A 17,933-nucleotide genomic window follows, 5' to 3' on the forward strand; every position below is an offset into this window, starting at 1 on the left:
TCAAAAGTTATATGTAGATTTTTGACAGCACAGGGGACCAGCATTATAGCCCCTCTGTTATTCAAGGTCAGCTGTATAAGATTGCTTGTCCATTTATTTCATCTCACAAATAATTACAATGATATTATACTTTTCAAAGGGTTACAGGAACAATACCCGGCCAGGAATCAGCTTCCCAGAGTTGCCAAGATGGGCACAATTTCAATTATTTGTTTCCATCAGCCATATAAATGCCCTTTTGCTTTTCAGATGCTGTTCTCTAATTTTAGGTGGGAAAATAAGTCACCCGAGAACTATTTATGTTGTGTCCCTTGTGGTTACTGGCAAACGCTGACCACATAGAGACTCCTGATAGATAGAATCATGGACTGTTAGCACTGGACAGAATCTTATACATCCTCTGGTCCAAGCTCACTGTGAGCTGGGAGACAACACCCGGGACAGGTACCTCTGATGGCCCGACTTGACAAGTTCAGCCCATTTCAGCAAGACCGAGGATTCAAAGGCTCTGGGCTGCCACAGTAGCTATTTACTTCTTTGCTGAAACGGCTGGCACAAACTGCCCACTTGCTACCATTTGCCCTCCTGCCACAGAGGGAGGTCGCCAGCTATCCTGTGGCCGTTGGGGAAGCAGGGCTATTTTTAGGCTTGGAAGGGACCACCAGCTCTAAAACTGCACAGAGATGAAAGCAGGCTCCCCTTCTCTCCTAATCACCCAGTGCAAACTATTATGCCCCCTCTCTAGCTGGGCATGGGGCATGGGGGAACTCCTGGCTGGAAAGGGCTCAGACCTTTCTAGATTAATTACTCTCCTTTGGACTCCAGACCTCTTGCCTTGGAGCCCCCTGGATGCTGGTGAGATAAGGCTGCTGTTGACAGGAAAACCTAGAAGCACTTGGCAGCCGACTGTGACTAATAAAAACCTGGGCTCCTGGAATTTAAAAAATTTGCAACAGCCTCAGTGTCTGTGGTTAAGAGGAAAAGAAAGAGCTTTTTCAGGTCTCAGCTCCTTTCCAGAAGGATGTGAAAGAGGAGTGGGTAGGGGTACCAGATCCTCCTGGCTCTGTCCTCATGGCCCCTCTGTTGGGCCTTCCTCCTGGGCTACCTGCTGTCACAGAGGGGAAACTGAGGCTTGGGGGCCACTTGAAGGAGTGGTCATATATAAATCTCACAGGGTGGGGGCTTGCAATCAGTTCTGGTAACCTAATTGCTTTTGCAAAAGAGCCTTTAAAAAAATGAGTGGGGAAAGAAGTGGGGAGGATAAGAAAAGGAACAGACCTGTCTGTTCTCTGACCTAAGGGCACGTGGCCCCAGCCACCAGCCTGTCTGTGAGCACATGACATAGCAATGTGCAACACTGCCGGTGGGGAGAGGTTTGCACAGAAGAGTGTCTGGATTTATACTCTATTCTTATCTAATGCTTTTTCCAACTTGTCCACCCGCCACAGACAGGAAACGAAGCCTCTCGATTTGAGAGCCTCTGAAATCCTGGGAGGTTCGATCGGGGCCCTGTTTTCTAGGTTTAAAAAAGATCTGTTTGCTCGGAACTAACAATATTTCACATTTTATCATTTGTTCCTGTTTACCTCTTTTTAAGAAGTTTTTGAGGACTAGCTCCAGACTCATCTTCCAAATGCTGCTTTATAGCGAGGTGTTTTGCACTGACCTGAGAAGGGTCAGTCCTTCAGGACATACAGCTGCAAGTCTCAGGCTCCACTGAGTCTGGAAGTCAGGGGTCCTGCCTTTAACTCTGGGATCTCAAACTGAGGCTGCACAGTGAGATGTGACAGTAGAGCCTCCATCAGCAAAGCAGAGACCTGAGAGGCTGCTTGGTTCATTTTGTGGATGAAATGAGCCAAGGCTGGGGAAGGGCTGGCACGGCTGACATTCTGTAGCACTTTATTGTCTGCAGAGGACTTTCACAGAAATCACCTGATTGATTTTCCCCTGCAGAATATTCTAAACTGCCTTGTAAATGACTAGTGCCTGCTGTGTCATTCTAATGGAGAAACCATTGCACTCTGGATTACAGACTGTCATAGCCGGAAGGGGTTGATTTCAAACCATCGTTTTTTCAAAAGAGAATGGATTCGCTCAGTGTTCTGGCTGCTGGCCACCAGGTAACTCAGGGTAAAAGACTGTGAACTCTCCCTTGGTGGGGCCATTCATATGAGGAAGCTAACTTTTTCCCTCTTTAAAAGGGAATTTATAAAGTGTCAAGGAGCCCCCAGGAATGCTCCAAGCAGATGTGGAAGGCGTCCCCGGGAAGACAGTTAGCTCATCGAGTGAAATTCCATCAGGCAGACCCCTGGGCTTAGTGACTCATGCCTCTGGCATCCCAGAGTAGGATGAACTTGGTCTAGACTATGCAGTTTTTCCTCCATCTCTGCTTGGGGAATTCCAGTGCACTCCAGAGAAGGCACAAGTTGGTGAGGGTCATCTCTAATGGTCTGTGATCTGTAGCCAATTTCCAGGAGGCAGTGAGGGTGGGTGTTACTGAGCCTTGCCACACCCCTGCAGAGTAGGGATGGAAAGAGGGGGGATGTCCTCCTCACAGTCATTCAGCCAGTCATCTACACCTGGGGTCACAAGACATGGAGAAAGCTTAAACTAACAGTTTACTTTGACCACACCCCACTCTTAGCCACTTTTGAATTTATGGGCCCAAATGGGCAGGGGGAGGTTGAGGGACAGCTTCAGCTCTCACACTCTGCTGTGGAAGAGTGAGGGCGAAAAGTCTGCTCCTCCTTTCAAGGCCAAGGTCATGAGGGGCCAGCCAGAGAAGAGGCAGGGAGAGAGCCCACACTCACAGCACACACATGTGTGTGTGGCATGGGTGACAAATATGGTGTCACACAATGGTGGGCACTGCCAATAGCCGGCTGTGGGCACCCAGGTGCGTTTTCATATGTGCAGAGCACCATAAGTCTTACTAGAACGTGGCAGTCACCTCGCCCTGCTTCCTCTGCAGTGCAGCTGTCTGGCTGCTGATTCCTGGTAGGAGGTCATCGGGTCCCCGCCTGAACGGCTCCGTGATAGGAGCTCACCACTAACCAGGTAGCCCATCCATGGCAGGGCAGCTCTTAGTGTTAGAGTTTTCACACTGAGCTGAAATCTACATCCCTTTGCCTTCTCATCCATCTTAGCTCTGGGAGTTAGAATCAGTCATTAGGCATCTTTTGCACAGTAGCACTTCAAGTATTTGAGGAGAACCAACAGGTCTCCCCGTCTTCCTTCTTGACACAGTGTCTTCCTTTCCCTGTATTATATGGTTTCCAGTCCTGTCATTGCCCCACTGGCCTTTCCTCTGGAGAACCGAGTTAAGAGATGGTCTCTGAATGAACCCTTCCTTCCACAGTTCTTGTTCCAAACTGCAGAGTTTAGGGCAAGAATTCAATAGGTGCATAGGTTTACATTCACTTTTTTAGCAGCCACATCATACCTTTGGCTTATGCTGAGCTTTAACTCAAACCAAACTTTTATTTTTCCCATGAACCTTGACACAGGGCCCGCTATTCCTCCCTAATATGATACAGTGGGGCCTGTTATTTCTCCCTACTGAGGTTTCTGCAAATCTCATTCCACACTATGATATTCCAGCAGTCCCTCCTGGTTTCGTGTCTCCTGGGAATTGTATCAGTGCACAGGTTAACTCCATGCAAGTTTCTGATACACGATGGAGCCGCAGGAGGGCGGCCCTGGGAGATGCTGCGGGGCACCGTCCGCTGTGCTCACACCGGTTGGTCAGCAGCTCTCCTGGGTGTCACTGGCCTGCACACTGTGACCCCACCTAACTGCATGTCTACCACACCTACAGCTCTTCCTCCTATCCACACTTATTAGGGGACATCTCTTTAGCCAAGAGGAAGGATTCCATGACTTCAGCTGCTGACACAGGCTAATACACCAGGCAGCTCAGAGAGACACCTTAGCATCCCACAAATACCCCTGTAGGTCGTCTTCAGGCCAGCTCTGCTGGTAAACCTGAGCTTCAGCCACGGAATCTTGGAGGGAAGAATCTTCTGGAAGCTCAAAGATTCTCCCAGACACCCTGACATCTAGGCCCTTTTGTGACCTACATTCTGCCGATCCCAGAGGGAAGAAGTCACAGGGAGCTGCTCGTCGGCTGAAAGTTTGCCAGCACCTGTGGCTGGCTGAGAACGCCCCTAGTCTGGCTCATGGTAACCAGTCTGATTTCTCTGACAGCAACAGGGGGCCTTGAAAATGCAAGGCATGGAAGGCTGAGGAAGTCATCTGGCCCCTCAAACTAGATACTCCCCTGAGGCAGACCTCCCTGGGAGACTGCAAATTCATGGGGGGGTCCAGGCTCCTTGCCTTTAAATGACCTCTGGTTTTCCCAAGGCACATGCATGTTGTCCTCTCAGGTTATAAAGGCTAGAGGACCAGGTCCATGTTTTCTCTCCCTAACGATGTCCCAGACCATGATGTGTGTGCAGGAGGCAGCCAGCAAGTGCCTGGAATAAAGATAGGCACTTTGCTCCCCTGTCAGGGATACTCAGCTCTCCCAGAATAAGAAAGTACTTTCTGCCGTATCTTTTCAGTCATTTCTCTGCCTAGTCCACACAACTAAGGTTCTGCTTTTTCCATGAGCCAACTTACATGCACCTCCCTTGATTGGCATCAGAACTGCCTATAGACATATTCAGTAAAGCCATCTCTGTTTCAGTGTCATCACTCAGTCCTTGTCCCAGAAGCATTTTTTCTAGTGTCAGATCAGTCCTCTCATTTTCCCAACCTAAAATGCCCTGAAATTCTGGCCCAACTTTCTTTTATTCAAGCCTTCAATAACTTTTTTATGCCCAGAGCCTGGATCTTTGCTTGACAATCCACACGTATTATCCTGAGGTTCTTGGCTAAACAGAGGTCCACTAAAGATGCTATAATTAAGCTGATTGTCCTATTAGTCAGGGCAATGCTATAAAGGAATGACTGTTTCTGTGTGCTTCTTACCACTATTTATTTTTATATTAAATCCTGAGAGATTCTCATCTACAGGGATAGTGGTTTTGGTTTATATCCCTGGGATGGAGACAATTTGGGAGCTGGAGATAGTGCTCCCATTAGGTAGCTAACATTATTTCTACTGGATACAATGGAAAATTAGATAGGGCCCCTGCCTTCCGGGAGCCTCCAATCTCATTGGAAAGGTGAGATATAAGTAGGTGCAAATTATTCCATATGAGGTTATAAGAGTGGATATGGAAAGTGTGAAACTGGGTCAGGCAAGCCTACCCTCTAAATCACAGACTTTATGGTAAAGCAAAGTTGTCTGCAGTAACTGGAACACTAAAGTACATCAACCCTCTAGCAATCTCTTCTAGTTAGACCAAATAAGACAGCACAGTTTGAGGAGTGTTGGCTGGCAGTGGTCTGATCCTGCCAGCTGAGAGAAGGCTGGAAATCCTTCTGTGCGCCACGACGCACGCTCAGACACGTCCCCAGCATGCTCAGTGTCCTCTAGGAACATATGAGCAGACAGCAGGCCAGCATGAGTCATGAGAGGAAAATGTAAAGCCCACAATCTCGGTAGAACTTCCTCTGGAGCCCATATAGGGCAACTTCAAGTCACTGTCCTCCGGCGTCAGTCCTAGGCTCAGCTGGAAGCTGCAGCACAGTGAAAACTACTTGGCCTGCATTCCTGGCAGACCCCCACAGTCCGTTGGGGGTGACATCCAACATGTTGCTTGGGGAAGGAGTCCTGGCTGCCTAATCCTCCTGCACTAAAGCCCCACATACCCTATAGAGACAAGTAGTGCATATATATTGTTGATTTTGTTGTTTGAGTGGAGAATTTGTTGAAAAGCTAAATCTGAAATTTTGCCATCAACTTAGAGGAAGGGTCACAAGCCCTTTGTCACTCCTGAATGCCGACTTGGGCCAGGCTGGCAAAGTCAGAATCATCGGAGAGAGCTTTAAAAAGTAGTCTGGTCCATCGTGGGAGATTCTGACTTAGTAGGCCTGGGACGAGGCCCGGGCACTTGAGTTTTTAAAGAGATTCTGATTCCTAGGTAGATTTGGGAACAACTGCCCTTTGGGAGCCAGCCCCTGAGGTGGCCTCCACTGATCTCCGCCTTCTGAATCCATGCCCTGGGACAACCTCCTCCCACAGTGCATATGGTTGGTCCATGTGACCAACAGCAGGAATGACGGGTGACTCACTTCCATGATAGGGTTATGAAGACGATGGCTTCCATGCTTCGCTCCCTCCGGAGAAAGACAACCGCGATGTCTTAAAGACACTTAGGCAGCCTACAGAGGGTAGTGTGGGGAGGTCAGAGGGCTCCAGTTGACAGCCAGAAAGAAACAAAAGCCTGCCAACAAACACATGAGTCAACCTGGGAGAGGATCCCTCAGCCCCAGAGTGGCTGCCCCCTCATGAGAGGCTCAGATAACCAACCGGCTGAGCCCCTCCTGACCCCCAGAGACCATGTGGGATAACACATATGTGTTGCTTGAAGCTGTAAAATCTGGGGGTCTTTTGTTACACAGCAATTGAAAACGAATGCATTTCCCCAGCCTGAGGGGTGCTCTCCGAATATAGCCCAGAAGGCCTTTCATGCCCCCCTTCCTAGCTTCAGTTCACACCACTCCCAGGTTCACATTTCAGTCTTGGACAGCACTACTGGGCCCAGGTCACACCTTGACGCCTCTGTGCCTTTACCCAAGCTGCTCTGTGGGTCTGGAGTGCCCTTGCCCTCCCCCGTCCCCCCACGGTGGTATCCTCTTCTCCAGAAATCCTCTCCTCCACTGCTCCCACCAGAAATCAGGTTGGCCTGGGACCCCTCCTTAGTGCTTACACACTTCTTGGAGTCAGTAGGCCAGGAGTGAGTTTCATGGAAGAAGGAAAACACTTACATGAAGGAAACATCAAGAACACACGACTTGCCTCTATGTGGTTGACCAACGAATTGTCAAATTTGAACCCAGGAATCCTTTTGTCACTGCACACCACACCCACGTCTTCTGAGTGCTTGCAGTCGGTGACACCCCAGCCGTTGGAGGAGCAGGCTGCAAGGGTCGCCTCTTTGCCAGTGCAGTGGACATTGTCCAACCAGATGGGCCCTGAAGGAGGCAAAGAGAGAAACCAAGTGCTATGTTAAAATAGGTTTGTGTGTTTGGGGGCGCCGATGTTAGACATAGGAAGAGAATTTCGCTCTAATTTTGGCAGCTGTGTGTAGTCATCAATTGATTTTTCCTAAGTCAAAGTATTGTGTATCATTCATATAGTTACGATTCTCTTGCCAGAGTAGGCAGTTGATGTCATCTAGGGACATGGCAGACTGAACACAATTTGAACAGAAGTCAGATTTGAGCCTGGATGTCACACTGTACGGGGGAAAGAGCCAACTTTGGATACTAAGCTGGGCTTGAATTCTGGTTCAGCCACTTAGCTGTATGACCTTGGTCAAAGCCTCTTTATCTCCTCAGAAAAGCTGGGGTACTCATGACACGAGCTGTGTGCAGATTGCAGATGATACACGGCCCTTGTCTGGTTTAGTGTTGGCCCATAGAGACTCAAAAATGGCAACGACAATGGCAGAGATGATTTTAGTTATACTGACTGTGGCACAAGCCAGACTTGCCTTGCATCCTCAGCAGACGCTGAACTCTGACCCCTCAGGAAGCACCTAAGCTACCCTGCAACTCAGGGTTTGGTATTTTTAAGGCATTTTCACGTCCATTACTTCCCTGACTTCCCCATACCACAGGGAAGAGGACCAGGAAGCATCACTGCTTCCACTTCACAGATGCAGAGCTCTGGCGCAGACAGGACACCTCATTCTGCAGGGCCACCCCACAGAGCCGCCTTCTCACGTTTCAGAAGTCAGGTGAAGGCAGAGCTTGGTTGCAGCTAGGCAGTCTGCCTGGAGGCCCTGTGGAATTCTGCTCACCTCCTGTGCCTTTCCCCGATTTGCACTAAGTTGAGCATTCAGTGTGCCAAGTGCCAGAAGCTTCATTAAAATTAGATACCACCTCACACCTGTTAGGGTGGCCACTATCCAAAAAGCAGAAAGTAACAAGTGTTGGTGACAATGTGGAGACACGGGAACGCTTGTACACTGCTGGTGGGGATATGAAATGAAGCAGCTGCTATGGAAACCAGTATGGCAGTTCTTGAAGAAGTTAACAAGAGATCTACCATACAATCCAGCAATTCCCACTTCTGGGCATACAGCCAAAAGAAATTAAGCCAGGGTATCAAAGAGATATTTGCACCCCTAAGTGCATTACAATGCTATTCACAATAGCCAAAAAGTAGAAGCAACCCAAGGGCTCCCTGACAAATTGTGGTCTATACATACACTGGAATATTATTCAGCCTTAAAAAGGAAGGAAATTCAGACACATGCTGCAACATGGATGAACCTTGAGTTCATTATGCTCAGCGAAATAAGTCACAAAAAGACAAAAACCGTGATTCCTCTTACATGAGGTTCTTAGAGTAATCAAATTCAGAGACAGAGACAGAGAGTAGAATGGGGTTACCAGGGGCTGCAGGAGGGGGAATGGGAGTGGTTGTTTACTGGGAACCGAGTTTCAGTCTGAGAATATGAACAAGGGTCTGGAGGTGGGCTGCACCACAGTGTGAATGTACACTACTACCAAACTGTACATGGAAAAATGGTTAAGACGGCATATTTTATGTTACGGGTATTTTACCACAATTAAAGATGGTTTAAACAGTTAAACTGCTGGAGGGCTTTCAAATGGTGATCTCTATAAACACCACTACAAAATCAAACCTCTCATTTTTCTCCTGGTTCCATGAAGGGCTCTCTAGCATAGTGGAATCAGATAACCTGGGTTCAGATTCTCTCTGCCTTGGGCTCGGGCATGAAGTGACTGGGCCGGCTAGTGAGCCCAGGCTGTTTCCCACTTCTGAAGCGAGAGCACTGACACCCAGCAAACAGGTCACCGTGGAGACTCAATAAGATGACGCAACTGCTTAGTGCACGTTCCACCTCCTGCTCCCTCCACCGTCCACTAAGTCAGAGAAGCAATGTTGTTTCCATGGAGCAAGGAGGAAGCAGATAAAAACATTCCCATTGTAGAGACGTGAAAATCAAGGAGAATCTGGGACTCTCCAAGGTCGGGGAGGATGTGGGGCCGGTCTCCTGATTCCGAGGCCCTGGTGAACATGCCCACTGTGAAGGCAGTCAGGGCTCAAATGAGAGCAACTGCCTCAGACGCATCGTGGGGAACAAAGGGCTTATTGAAAACATCTGGACTGAGGTTTGCCAACTGATTTCTCAATTTGGCTATGTCTCCAAGCCGTCAAGCTCCACTGAAACATATGCTCCCTAATCGATGCTGTTTCAACAACAAACCAGTGTTTGGCTCGCGAAGTACTAGCAACGGAAAAGACCCTCTGCCCCTGAAGTGGGGCCTCTTTTTTAGAACGTTTTACAGCAAAGTTGCCAAAGAGGTAGAGATGAAAGGAAGCAGAACCCTTATTCCTTCTGCAATGAGAGAAAAGGCCCTCGCAGAGGGATGGGAAGCAGGACGGCACTGGCTAAAGGAACCGTGAAGAGCCGGAAAACAGATCCTACAGGGCCACTTTACGTTTTGATAAGGAACATGTGAAATTAGCACCTGGCGCACAAATGGGAGCTAATGTGCTCAAGAGCTGCTTTCTGAAGTGGCTTCCAGTCACCCACCCCGGTAGCCCTGCCCTCTACAAAGTGCCATGGGTTATTTTTTCTTACATGGTGGAAACATAAGTGTCTATTCCTCCCAAAATAGCATCACCATGCATGGTGTACTTATTTGGCCTGATTTCATGACAATTTTTTTTTCTATATGTTCAATGCCTACCAACTAGACTGTCCTGATCCCAAAGCACCCAGCTTCTGGTTCTGATTTTGGAATGTAGGGTGGTTCTGGGCAGAAGTTCAACAAATGCCTTCTCAGAGCTGTTAGGAAAGTGGCCCGTGGGACACAGATGGGACTCAAATTTTGAACACAAAAAGCCAGTCATTCAGAAGCACAACTTCATTTTACTCTTTCTACTCACTTACTCTATGAACTTCTCCTGATGAAAGGAGGAGAATTTAAATAAATTACCAGACCATTTGGAAGTTAAAGATCATAAATGAAATTCTGTTTGAATGCCGGAACATTCCTCTGGGCTGCTGAGGCAATGGAAATTGTTCAAGTTAGGATCTTCCTTAGATTCAGGTTGCTGTGAGCCCCATCCAGAGAGTAAGGAACGGGGCAGCTGCCCTTCTAGAACCTTCTAAAGGGGCCCATGGTTTTCTTGAACTCAGAGATGCTTTGGGAGAGGAGGTCTGTTGACAGGCCAGGCTGGAAAACCTGGGAGGTGTGTGGGGTGCTCTCCCAGGCTTCATCACTACAGCTCAAGCCACAGAGGAGCAGGTGTCTGCGTGCGCTCCAGGAGGGGCATCCTCAGGGCATTCACAGAGCACAGGTGCGGGTTAGACCCTGCTGCAGCACATGCCAACGCACTGGTCACTTCCTCTGGTCACTATGCCAAGTTCTGCTTGCCAACTGCTTTTAATATTCTCCCAAATCAAAACGAGTCAGGCAGCGAATATTTTCTGAGTGACCACCATGTATCCAGTGCTACAAATCATAAACCCATGCTGATGAAATTTATTTGTGATCATATATATTTAAAAAGCCTCTCCTGATGTAAACCAAGTGCCAGTTTATATAGACAGCATAATCCTTAAAGTCCTGGAGACATGACAGTTTAAAATTGTTTTAGCATCTGTTTCTCCCTCTCTTTCTTGGACACTTTTCCCTTCCTAAGTCTTGACAGTTTTAACATCTATACAGATGCCCCTCCCTGTCCTTCTGACCTCTTGGTCACTATAGCCCCTCTCTCCAATGACCTTCCTCCACCCTGGGCCAGCTGCTCTCCCATGGCCACAGCTTAGATCTTGCCATCACCAATGATCACACCTCCTCCCCATCTCCATTTCAACTCCTCTGCTGTGCACCCCCATGCCCTCCCCATTTTCCTAGCACACTGCTTCACAGACTGTAATCGCAACCTGTAACCCAGGGACCCCAGCAGCTTCCCACAGACCTTTCTACTTAGCCAGCCTGGGCTCCATGGCCCACTGTCTTCATTGCTTCTTCACACACTCCCTCTACCCCCTTGAAGTCCCCTCCACCCGGCCCCCAACCGCATTCATCATCCTTGGATGACAAAGTCTGAGCCAGTAACCCACCCCTGCAGCCACCCTGTGCCCGCTCCTGGGCAGGTAAACATGGGATGGTGAAAAACCGCACTCACATTATCTGTTAACAGGTAAACTTTAGGTTTGGGTAGAAATAAAAGAAGGTTGTCCCTGGAAAAACCCCACAGTCACTGGAAAGTATTTATTATAAAATAATTAGGCTTTGAGAGCCTGGAATAGAAAATACAGATCTGATGTAAGCCCTGGATCATTCAGCTAGCAGAATAATTGCAGAAGTGGGAAAATGAAGTGTCCAGAGTCTGTGTAAAAAGACAAGAGGTGGGCTTTAGTGCAGACGTTTGCTGACGCATCTTCGCTGCTCTTACTCTCCTCACTGCTAAGGAACCCATCTCAGCCTGGGAGACCATTTACTCCAGGGGCAGGCTCTTGATCCGGTTACCCTAACAGGGCATACTCAACTGCACGGAGGTGAGACATGTATGAGATGGGATTTCCTTTGTCTAACAATTTCTAGAATAATAGAAAGCAAGGGTTGGAAGAGACCCCAACAATGATCTATTTCAATGGCTCTGAAACCTGGTTATGTATATAATTACCTGGGAGGCTTCCAAAGCTACAGAGTCCTAACTCCATCTCAGACTTTAACTGAGAATATCATGATTTAAGCCCCCACAGGGGATCTTATCCGTCAGTGTGGCACTAATCCAACAGTCCAGGATGAGAGTGTGGGCACCTCGGCTTCAGTCCAGCAGCCAGACGCATGCAGAGGCCCTCTTAGCACCCGGATTTTTTTTTTTAATTCTGCAGCTTTTGCTAACTCAACTTGGTTTAGCCACTTTCCCACTTCTCTGCTTTTCTACTTATCTTCTTCACCCTTATCTACTTTTCTATTGAAGACTACAGACTATGAGAGTTTCAGAAGTTCTTGGGGAGCTGGGGAAACTGAGGCCAGAAAGGGTGTGTTCCAATGGAGCATACGGTCAGTTAGGTCTGGTTAGCAGAGCACCAGGACGAGCTCTAGCTTCTGGGCTCCAACACCTGCCTCCCTCAAAGCTCCTACCAAAAAAAAAAAAACCAAAAAAACTTTTTAATATATTGACTTGGACTTAACAGAGGAGGAAAGAATAGGCCGACCAGAGCAACTGTGCTCACAGGATGGCCAAGCCCAAAGCAGCGTGTTAGTTTAGTTTAGAAGCGTGTACCCACATGGGGCAGGACGTGGTGGGAGTCAGGGAGCCCTAGCCTATGGGCAGCCTTCGTGAGAAAGAGCAAAAGGCACTTACAGGGGGCGACTGGGAGAACAGCGCCCCCTGTCCTGGTTGATGTGGCCCCCAGGCAGGGCACGTGGCTGGGAAAGGTAAGTATAGACTGACTTCAGCCCCTAACTAGGGTCACTAACCTGTGGGGTTTGCCCAGGATGAGGCATTTCCCAGGATGCCAGACTTAGTGCTAAAAGCGGGAAAGTCCCAGGCAGAGCAGGATGGGTGGTCACTGCACCCCTCCCAGAACCCCACTGCTCCCTCCTTCCAGCGCAGGCACAGGAGGCTGCCCACAGGAAGTATTACCAGGAATTCATACTTGACTGTAGGGGCAGCGTCCTTTACCGCACTTAGCCCGTTCCCGGGGCTGCGAGGGACACCACACTCGGTTCCAAAGCACAGAGCCTTTTACCTTCCCCTTTGCCGTAGGAGGAGCTGGCGGTCCAGGACTTGGCCTCCACGTAGCCCAGCTCCCGGCAGACGACGTGCGCGGCGTGGATGGAGAAGTCGTCGTCGCACACGGTCCCCCACTCGCCCTTGTAGTACACCTCCACTCGCCCCTCGCTGTGCTTCCTCTTCGGCCCCGCCAGGCGCAGCTGGATCTTGGCGACGTCGGAGGGCGCCCGAGGCCGGCTGTAGTCGGGGGCAGGCTGCTGGAAGTACTCGGGATAGTGGGGCCAGCTCTCGTACTGCGCCAGGATCACCGAGGGAAGAAGGGCGAGCACAGCCAGACGGCCGCACAGGCGGGCGCCTTCCCGCCTCGCCATCCCCGGACTCTGGCTGGAGGGGCTGATGGGGCCGGTGACAGGCGACACGCAGGCGTTGCCTGGAAGAGGGGAGAGATGCAGGTAACAGCTGCAGAGCGGCAGGGGCTTCACTTGCCTTTGTTGGGTGTTAGAGCTCTTCCCATCCTAGACTCCCATCTCCTCTCCCACCCCCCTCCCCGCTTGCACTTCAGCCAGACAGGTTTACGACTTCCTACCTCTCTAGCCCACCCATCTTCCCCTATCTCTGAAATGCTTCTTTTCAGTAGGGTTCCTGGCAGGAAGCAGCACACTCAAACTTAATTTGAGCAGAGTTTTTTGAACGACTATCTCTGGAGAGGTGAGCAGAGTTCACAGAACGAATGCAGGCCTGCCTAAGACCCAGGGCTGGGAGGAGAGCCGTCTCCAAGCCATGCCAGGCTTGAGGGCCAGGCAGGGAGCGGGAGCGGTTCCTGGAACCCAGGAGAGCCGCAGCCGCAGAGCCGTGACTTCAGTGAAGGGTCTTGGAGCCCAACCACAGCAACAGGCGCAAGGGATAAATACCTGACCCCACCCTTCTCAGTCTTCCAACTGCTTTCTAGTGCCTCCAGTTGGGCAAACCCAACTGAAACCAAGCCTGTTGGTGGAGTCTGTATGGGTTGGCATCCGGGCTGCAGGATGGTGCAGAGGGAGGGCAACAGGGGGAGAGGGCAGGCCGAGGGCACCTGCGCACTGCTCCTCTTCCCCACCTCTGTACATCTCCCCCTGGGGCCCAGCTCACATCCCACCTCCTTTGCAAATCATCCTCACTGAAGCTGCCTGCAGGGTTCTCTGCTCCCAGGCCTCCTTGGGAGGCTCATTATCTAGTATTCTCACCTTTCCCAGAAGCTTCCACGTCCCCAAGGAGGTTACAGACATCCTAGGGCAGGACTTGTATCTCACTCTTTGGCACCTCCAGAGTAAACGCTGTAGGCTCCTGGGCATGGTTACAGAATGAGAAGCCGAGTTGGTTCCAGGGACTGAGCCCCTGGTGAAAGGTGGGACTCGAGTGCTGCACTGAGAGGTTGGGCACTCCCCTGGAAGATGTCTTTCCTCCCTCGACCTGGATGGACATGGCCTCTTCCAGGTGCTGAGAATAACACGAGGAGGCTTGGTGGCTCTATCTCTACTTGCCCACCAGCTGCTCTCCTCTCTGCCCACACATCCTGTGGCTCTGCTTTCAGGCTCTCAGCCTTCAGACCCGCCAGCATGCTGTCCACCCACACCCCCGATCTCATTATGTCCTGTCCTCTGCATGACTGAGGAGGTCAGTGACAAAGCCCCCTGAACAGCTTTTTCGCAGGCCTGCCCTCAGCTGAGCTGTGGGTTTTGCAAACAGCAGCCTCAGAGAGCCGTCCTGAGGCGCATCTGTCACACTTGGAGAAGCCAAGGATGCCCTGATAACAATTCCATCCCATCTCATAGTTTCTGTCCCTGAGAGGTACAGGGGGCAGGGACCAGCCTGCTCTTTGCACAGAGGAGGCATGAAGCTCTCTGTGGTAAACAGGAGAATGGTTGTGTGGCCTGTCACCAGGCGAGGGTGGTCTGGACAGCAGAATTGGGGAGCACAGACTGAAGCCAGATAGTCTGGGTTTGAGTCCTCATTCTGATACTAGCTGGGTGACACTGGGCAAACTACTTAGCTTCTCTGTGCTTCCTACCTATAAAATAGGGATAATGATTACATCTAGCTCACAGAATTGTTATGAAGATTGAATGAATGGCACATAACAGATACTACATTTGCTAAATAAAAACGTTAAATTTTCAAGAATGTTGTCATTCTACCCAGGAGGAACCTACCTCCAAAAATTCTAGATGAGATCATATAAGAAGAGATAAATACTTAGCTCATGTGCCTTGGTGCTCCCATAATTCAGAGAGGAAGGCACTACGGGTGCGTTTCATGGAAGAAGAAGTAGACGGAATGTGAGGCTCTGAAAACAAGACCAGGACCTGATGGGGGAACCTAATGGTAGCTAATGGGAGGCACAGTACATTCTGTTTTAACCAGGTACAGAGGGGGAGGTTAATCGTATCCCTCAGCTCACAGTGCATCACCATCGAGGAAGGACCAGATACCTGCCCAGAGCTGCCCAGGATAGGTAGTCTTATCGGGAGAGAGGCAGTTCCCTATTGGGATGCCCAGGCAGTGCCAGTCCCCCGTGATGCCTGCCAGGGCAGAGGGGACAGTGCTCAGGGGACAGCCAGGGCTGAGGACTTTTGAACGCCCTCCAGTTTCCCTAGAGATCCAACCATCTTCATCCTGTAACTCACAAACGGGGGGAGAGAGCTGTGGGGGTTCCTGCAATGGTGCCCTTCAGACCACAGTGCGACACACTAGTGACACGGCTCTGAAGGCCCCAGCCCTCCCAGGCCCTGGTCACGCTTCATTCCCGTCACAGCACGTCCGCATCCATGAGCTCATCTGTTCCTCACTGGAACCTGGTGTGGGTGGAGGAGGCAGGGAATGGGATTCTTATTCTGTCAGGGAGAACACCAAGAGCCAGAGAGGATGAAGGACTTCACAGGCACTGCAGTTAGTGCAGGCAGGGCCAGAACACGTCACTCTTAAGCCAGCAAAACGTCAGCATGTATAAATGATGTCCGAACTCCACCTGTACAGAGAAGCCTTCCCACCCATACATTCCTAGCTGCTGTCCCTGCCCTCACTCCGTCCCCTCACAGGTCACCCATTTGATTATCTATACCTGGGTTAAGTTTTCCATCTCAATCAGTGTGCCTCCATCCCCACCCTATCTCCTTCCCTCCAAAGAACGTTATGTCACAGTCCTCTCCATTCTTCAAGAAAAGCTTCCCAGATGCCCCTCATCAGAATGAAGGTTTTCTCTGATTCCCTTGAAAATAGCACTTTGTGTGCACTTTACACCATTATCATGTCAGACTCCAGACAGAAGCCAGCTCCTGTCATTTCCACAGAGTACCACGTGTTTCTTTCTGACTGTGGCCAAATACCTTGTACTAGATAAACGTTCCTGCCAAGAACAACTAGAAAAGGTAGATAAAATACTAGAAACATGTCTTTGAAGATACCAGAGAGCTGTGGAGGCAGCAATGGCTCAGGAGCCAAGACTCCTGAGAGATGGGCACTGCGGGATGCGAGCCTGGCAGCTGTGTCTGCTTTTCCCCTTAAGGCACAGGCTGATTCCAAGGCCATGGCCAACAGAAGCTAAGCAAAGCTCTATGCAGCCTCCCAGGACTGAGCAGACAAAAACTGGAGTTCAGGACCTGCTGAGGAGGAAGGGCCCTGTCAAAGACCCTGTCAAGTTCACTATGGATTTAATGAGACTGAAAAATGACAATGTAAAGTTCTTGGGAAAAAGGGTTTATACCCAACTGTATTCCCACAGTGGCAGGTCAATCACTAGAATCCCATCCTCTCAGAGCCAGTGTGCATGCAGCAGGCTGGTCTCTACCTCTGGGCCTCTCCACCCCTGCAGCCGTCTCAGTCTCTGTCCTGGGCCCTGCCACCACTCCAGCCTCTGCTCTCCTGCAGCCATGCAGCCCCACAGCCTTGCAGCCGTCCAAAGCACTGGACGGAGCTCTTTATATAGAGTCAGTAACAATATACTGCCCACACGTGTGTAGTGTGGGCACTACAGGCCTCCCTCCCCCAGGGCCAGGTGAGAATCCTTCACTTTCTCCACAGACCCCTACCAAGGCCTTCAGGTGGGAGTCTCTGAAGGGTTAACTTCTAGAAGTCAGGGCACAGAGTTAAGTTCTACATAATTGGAATTCCAACTATGTTACAAAGGTCTAACTCCACATAATTGGAATTCCAAAGGAGAGAGAAAAGATGTGTGGAAGAAATATTTGAAGAGATAATAGCCAAGAAACAGATGAAACTGATGAAAAATATCAAGCCCAAGCAGTATAGTTTACAAAGAAAACCACACCTGGGCACATAAAATCCAACCTGAAAAAATCTGAGACAAAGAGAAATATTAACAGTAGCCAGAGTATCAAAGGAGTATTACTTTCAAGGAAGCAACGATAAAACAGCCGGACAAGCTAACAAAGAAAATAATCACATGACATTTTCCAAGAGATGAAAAAAATAAGTCAACCTAGACTTCTGTACCCACTGGAGAGAATGAAGGTGAAATGAGGGCATTTCAGACAAACAAGAGAGAGTATTTGTCATCAGAAGAGCCACCAAACAGAAATACTAAAGGAAGCTCTTCAGGCCAAAGGAAAAATAATCCTAAATGTTAGTATGGAGAAGCAGGAAGGAATGATTGTTAAGGAAGGAGAAGCTATGTGATTAAATCTATATGAAGAACAACTGTGTAAAACAGTTATTTCTTGTGGGGTTTCAAATAAAATACATAACAACAATAGCACAAAATGCAGAGGGGTATTATAGGGAAAGGGTTGCAAGTTTTTTGCATTATCTGCAAAGTAGTGTAAGTATTACTTTCTATTAGACTGTAGCAAACCTTAACACTCTTAGCCAGATGCATGTTGTAATCTTTACAGTAATCACCATAAGAATAGTATATAAAAAAAAAAAAAGAACAAGCAGTGTACTAAAGGGAGGAAATGAGGGAATTAATTTAAAAAAATATCTCATTACTGCAGAAGTAAAGTAATGAAGCAGAGAAATACAACAGTTGTCACAAATGGAAGTAGTAAAATACAACAGTATTTACACTGGACGAAATAAAGTTGCCAGTGAAAGA

At 49.2% G+C, this 17,933-nt stretch overlaps 1 protein-coding gene across 2 annotated transcripts in view; it reads right to left on the reverse strand.

Moving 5' to 3' along the window:
* The window catches only part of LOXL2 (lysyl oxidase like 2), an 84,570-nt gene that overhangs the window by 46,784 nt on the left and 19,853 nt on the right, over positions 1–17,933 (reverse strand). Inside the window, exons 2-4 of one of the 2 annotated variants that reach the window (XM_073232686.1) lie at positions 14,068–14,167; positions 12,861–13,274; positions 6,908–7,083 (exon numbers count right to left, since the gene is read on the reverse strand). In XM_073232686.1, the coding sequence (XP_073088787.1) occupies positions 6,908–7,083; positions 12,861–13,215 (531 nt within the window). In that variant the 5' untranslated portion in view covers positions 13,216–13,274; positions 14,068–14,167. The remainder of the gene's footprint in view (positions 1–6,907; positions 7,084–12,860; positions 13,275–14,067; positions 14,168–17,933) is intronic. The other variant, XM_073232685.1, reaches the window with a different exon arrangement.

Source organism: Manis javanica, chromosome 3 (genome assembly GCF_040802235.1).
Source record: "Manis javanica isolate MJ-LG chromosome 3, MJ_LKY, whole genome shotgun sequence".
NCBI lineage: Eukaryota > Metazoa > Chordata > Mammalia > Pholidota > Manidae > Manis > Manis javanica.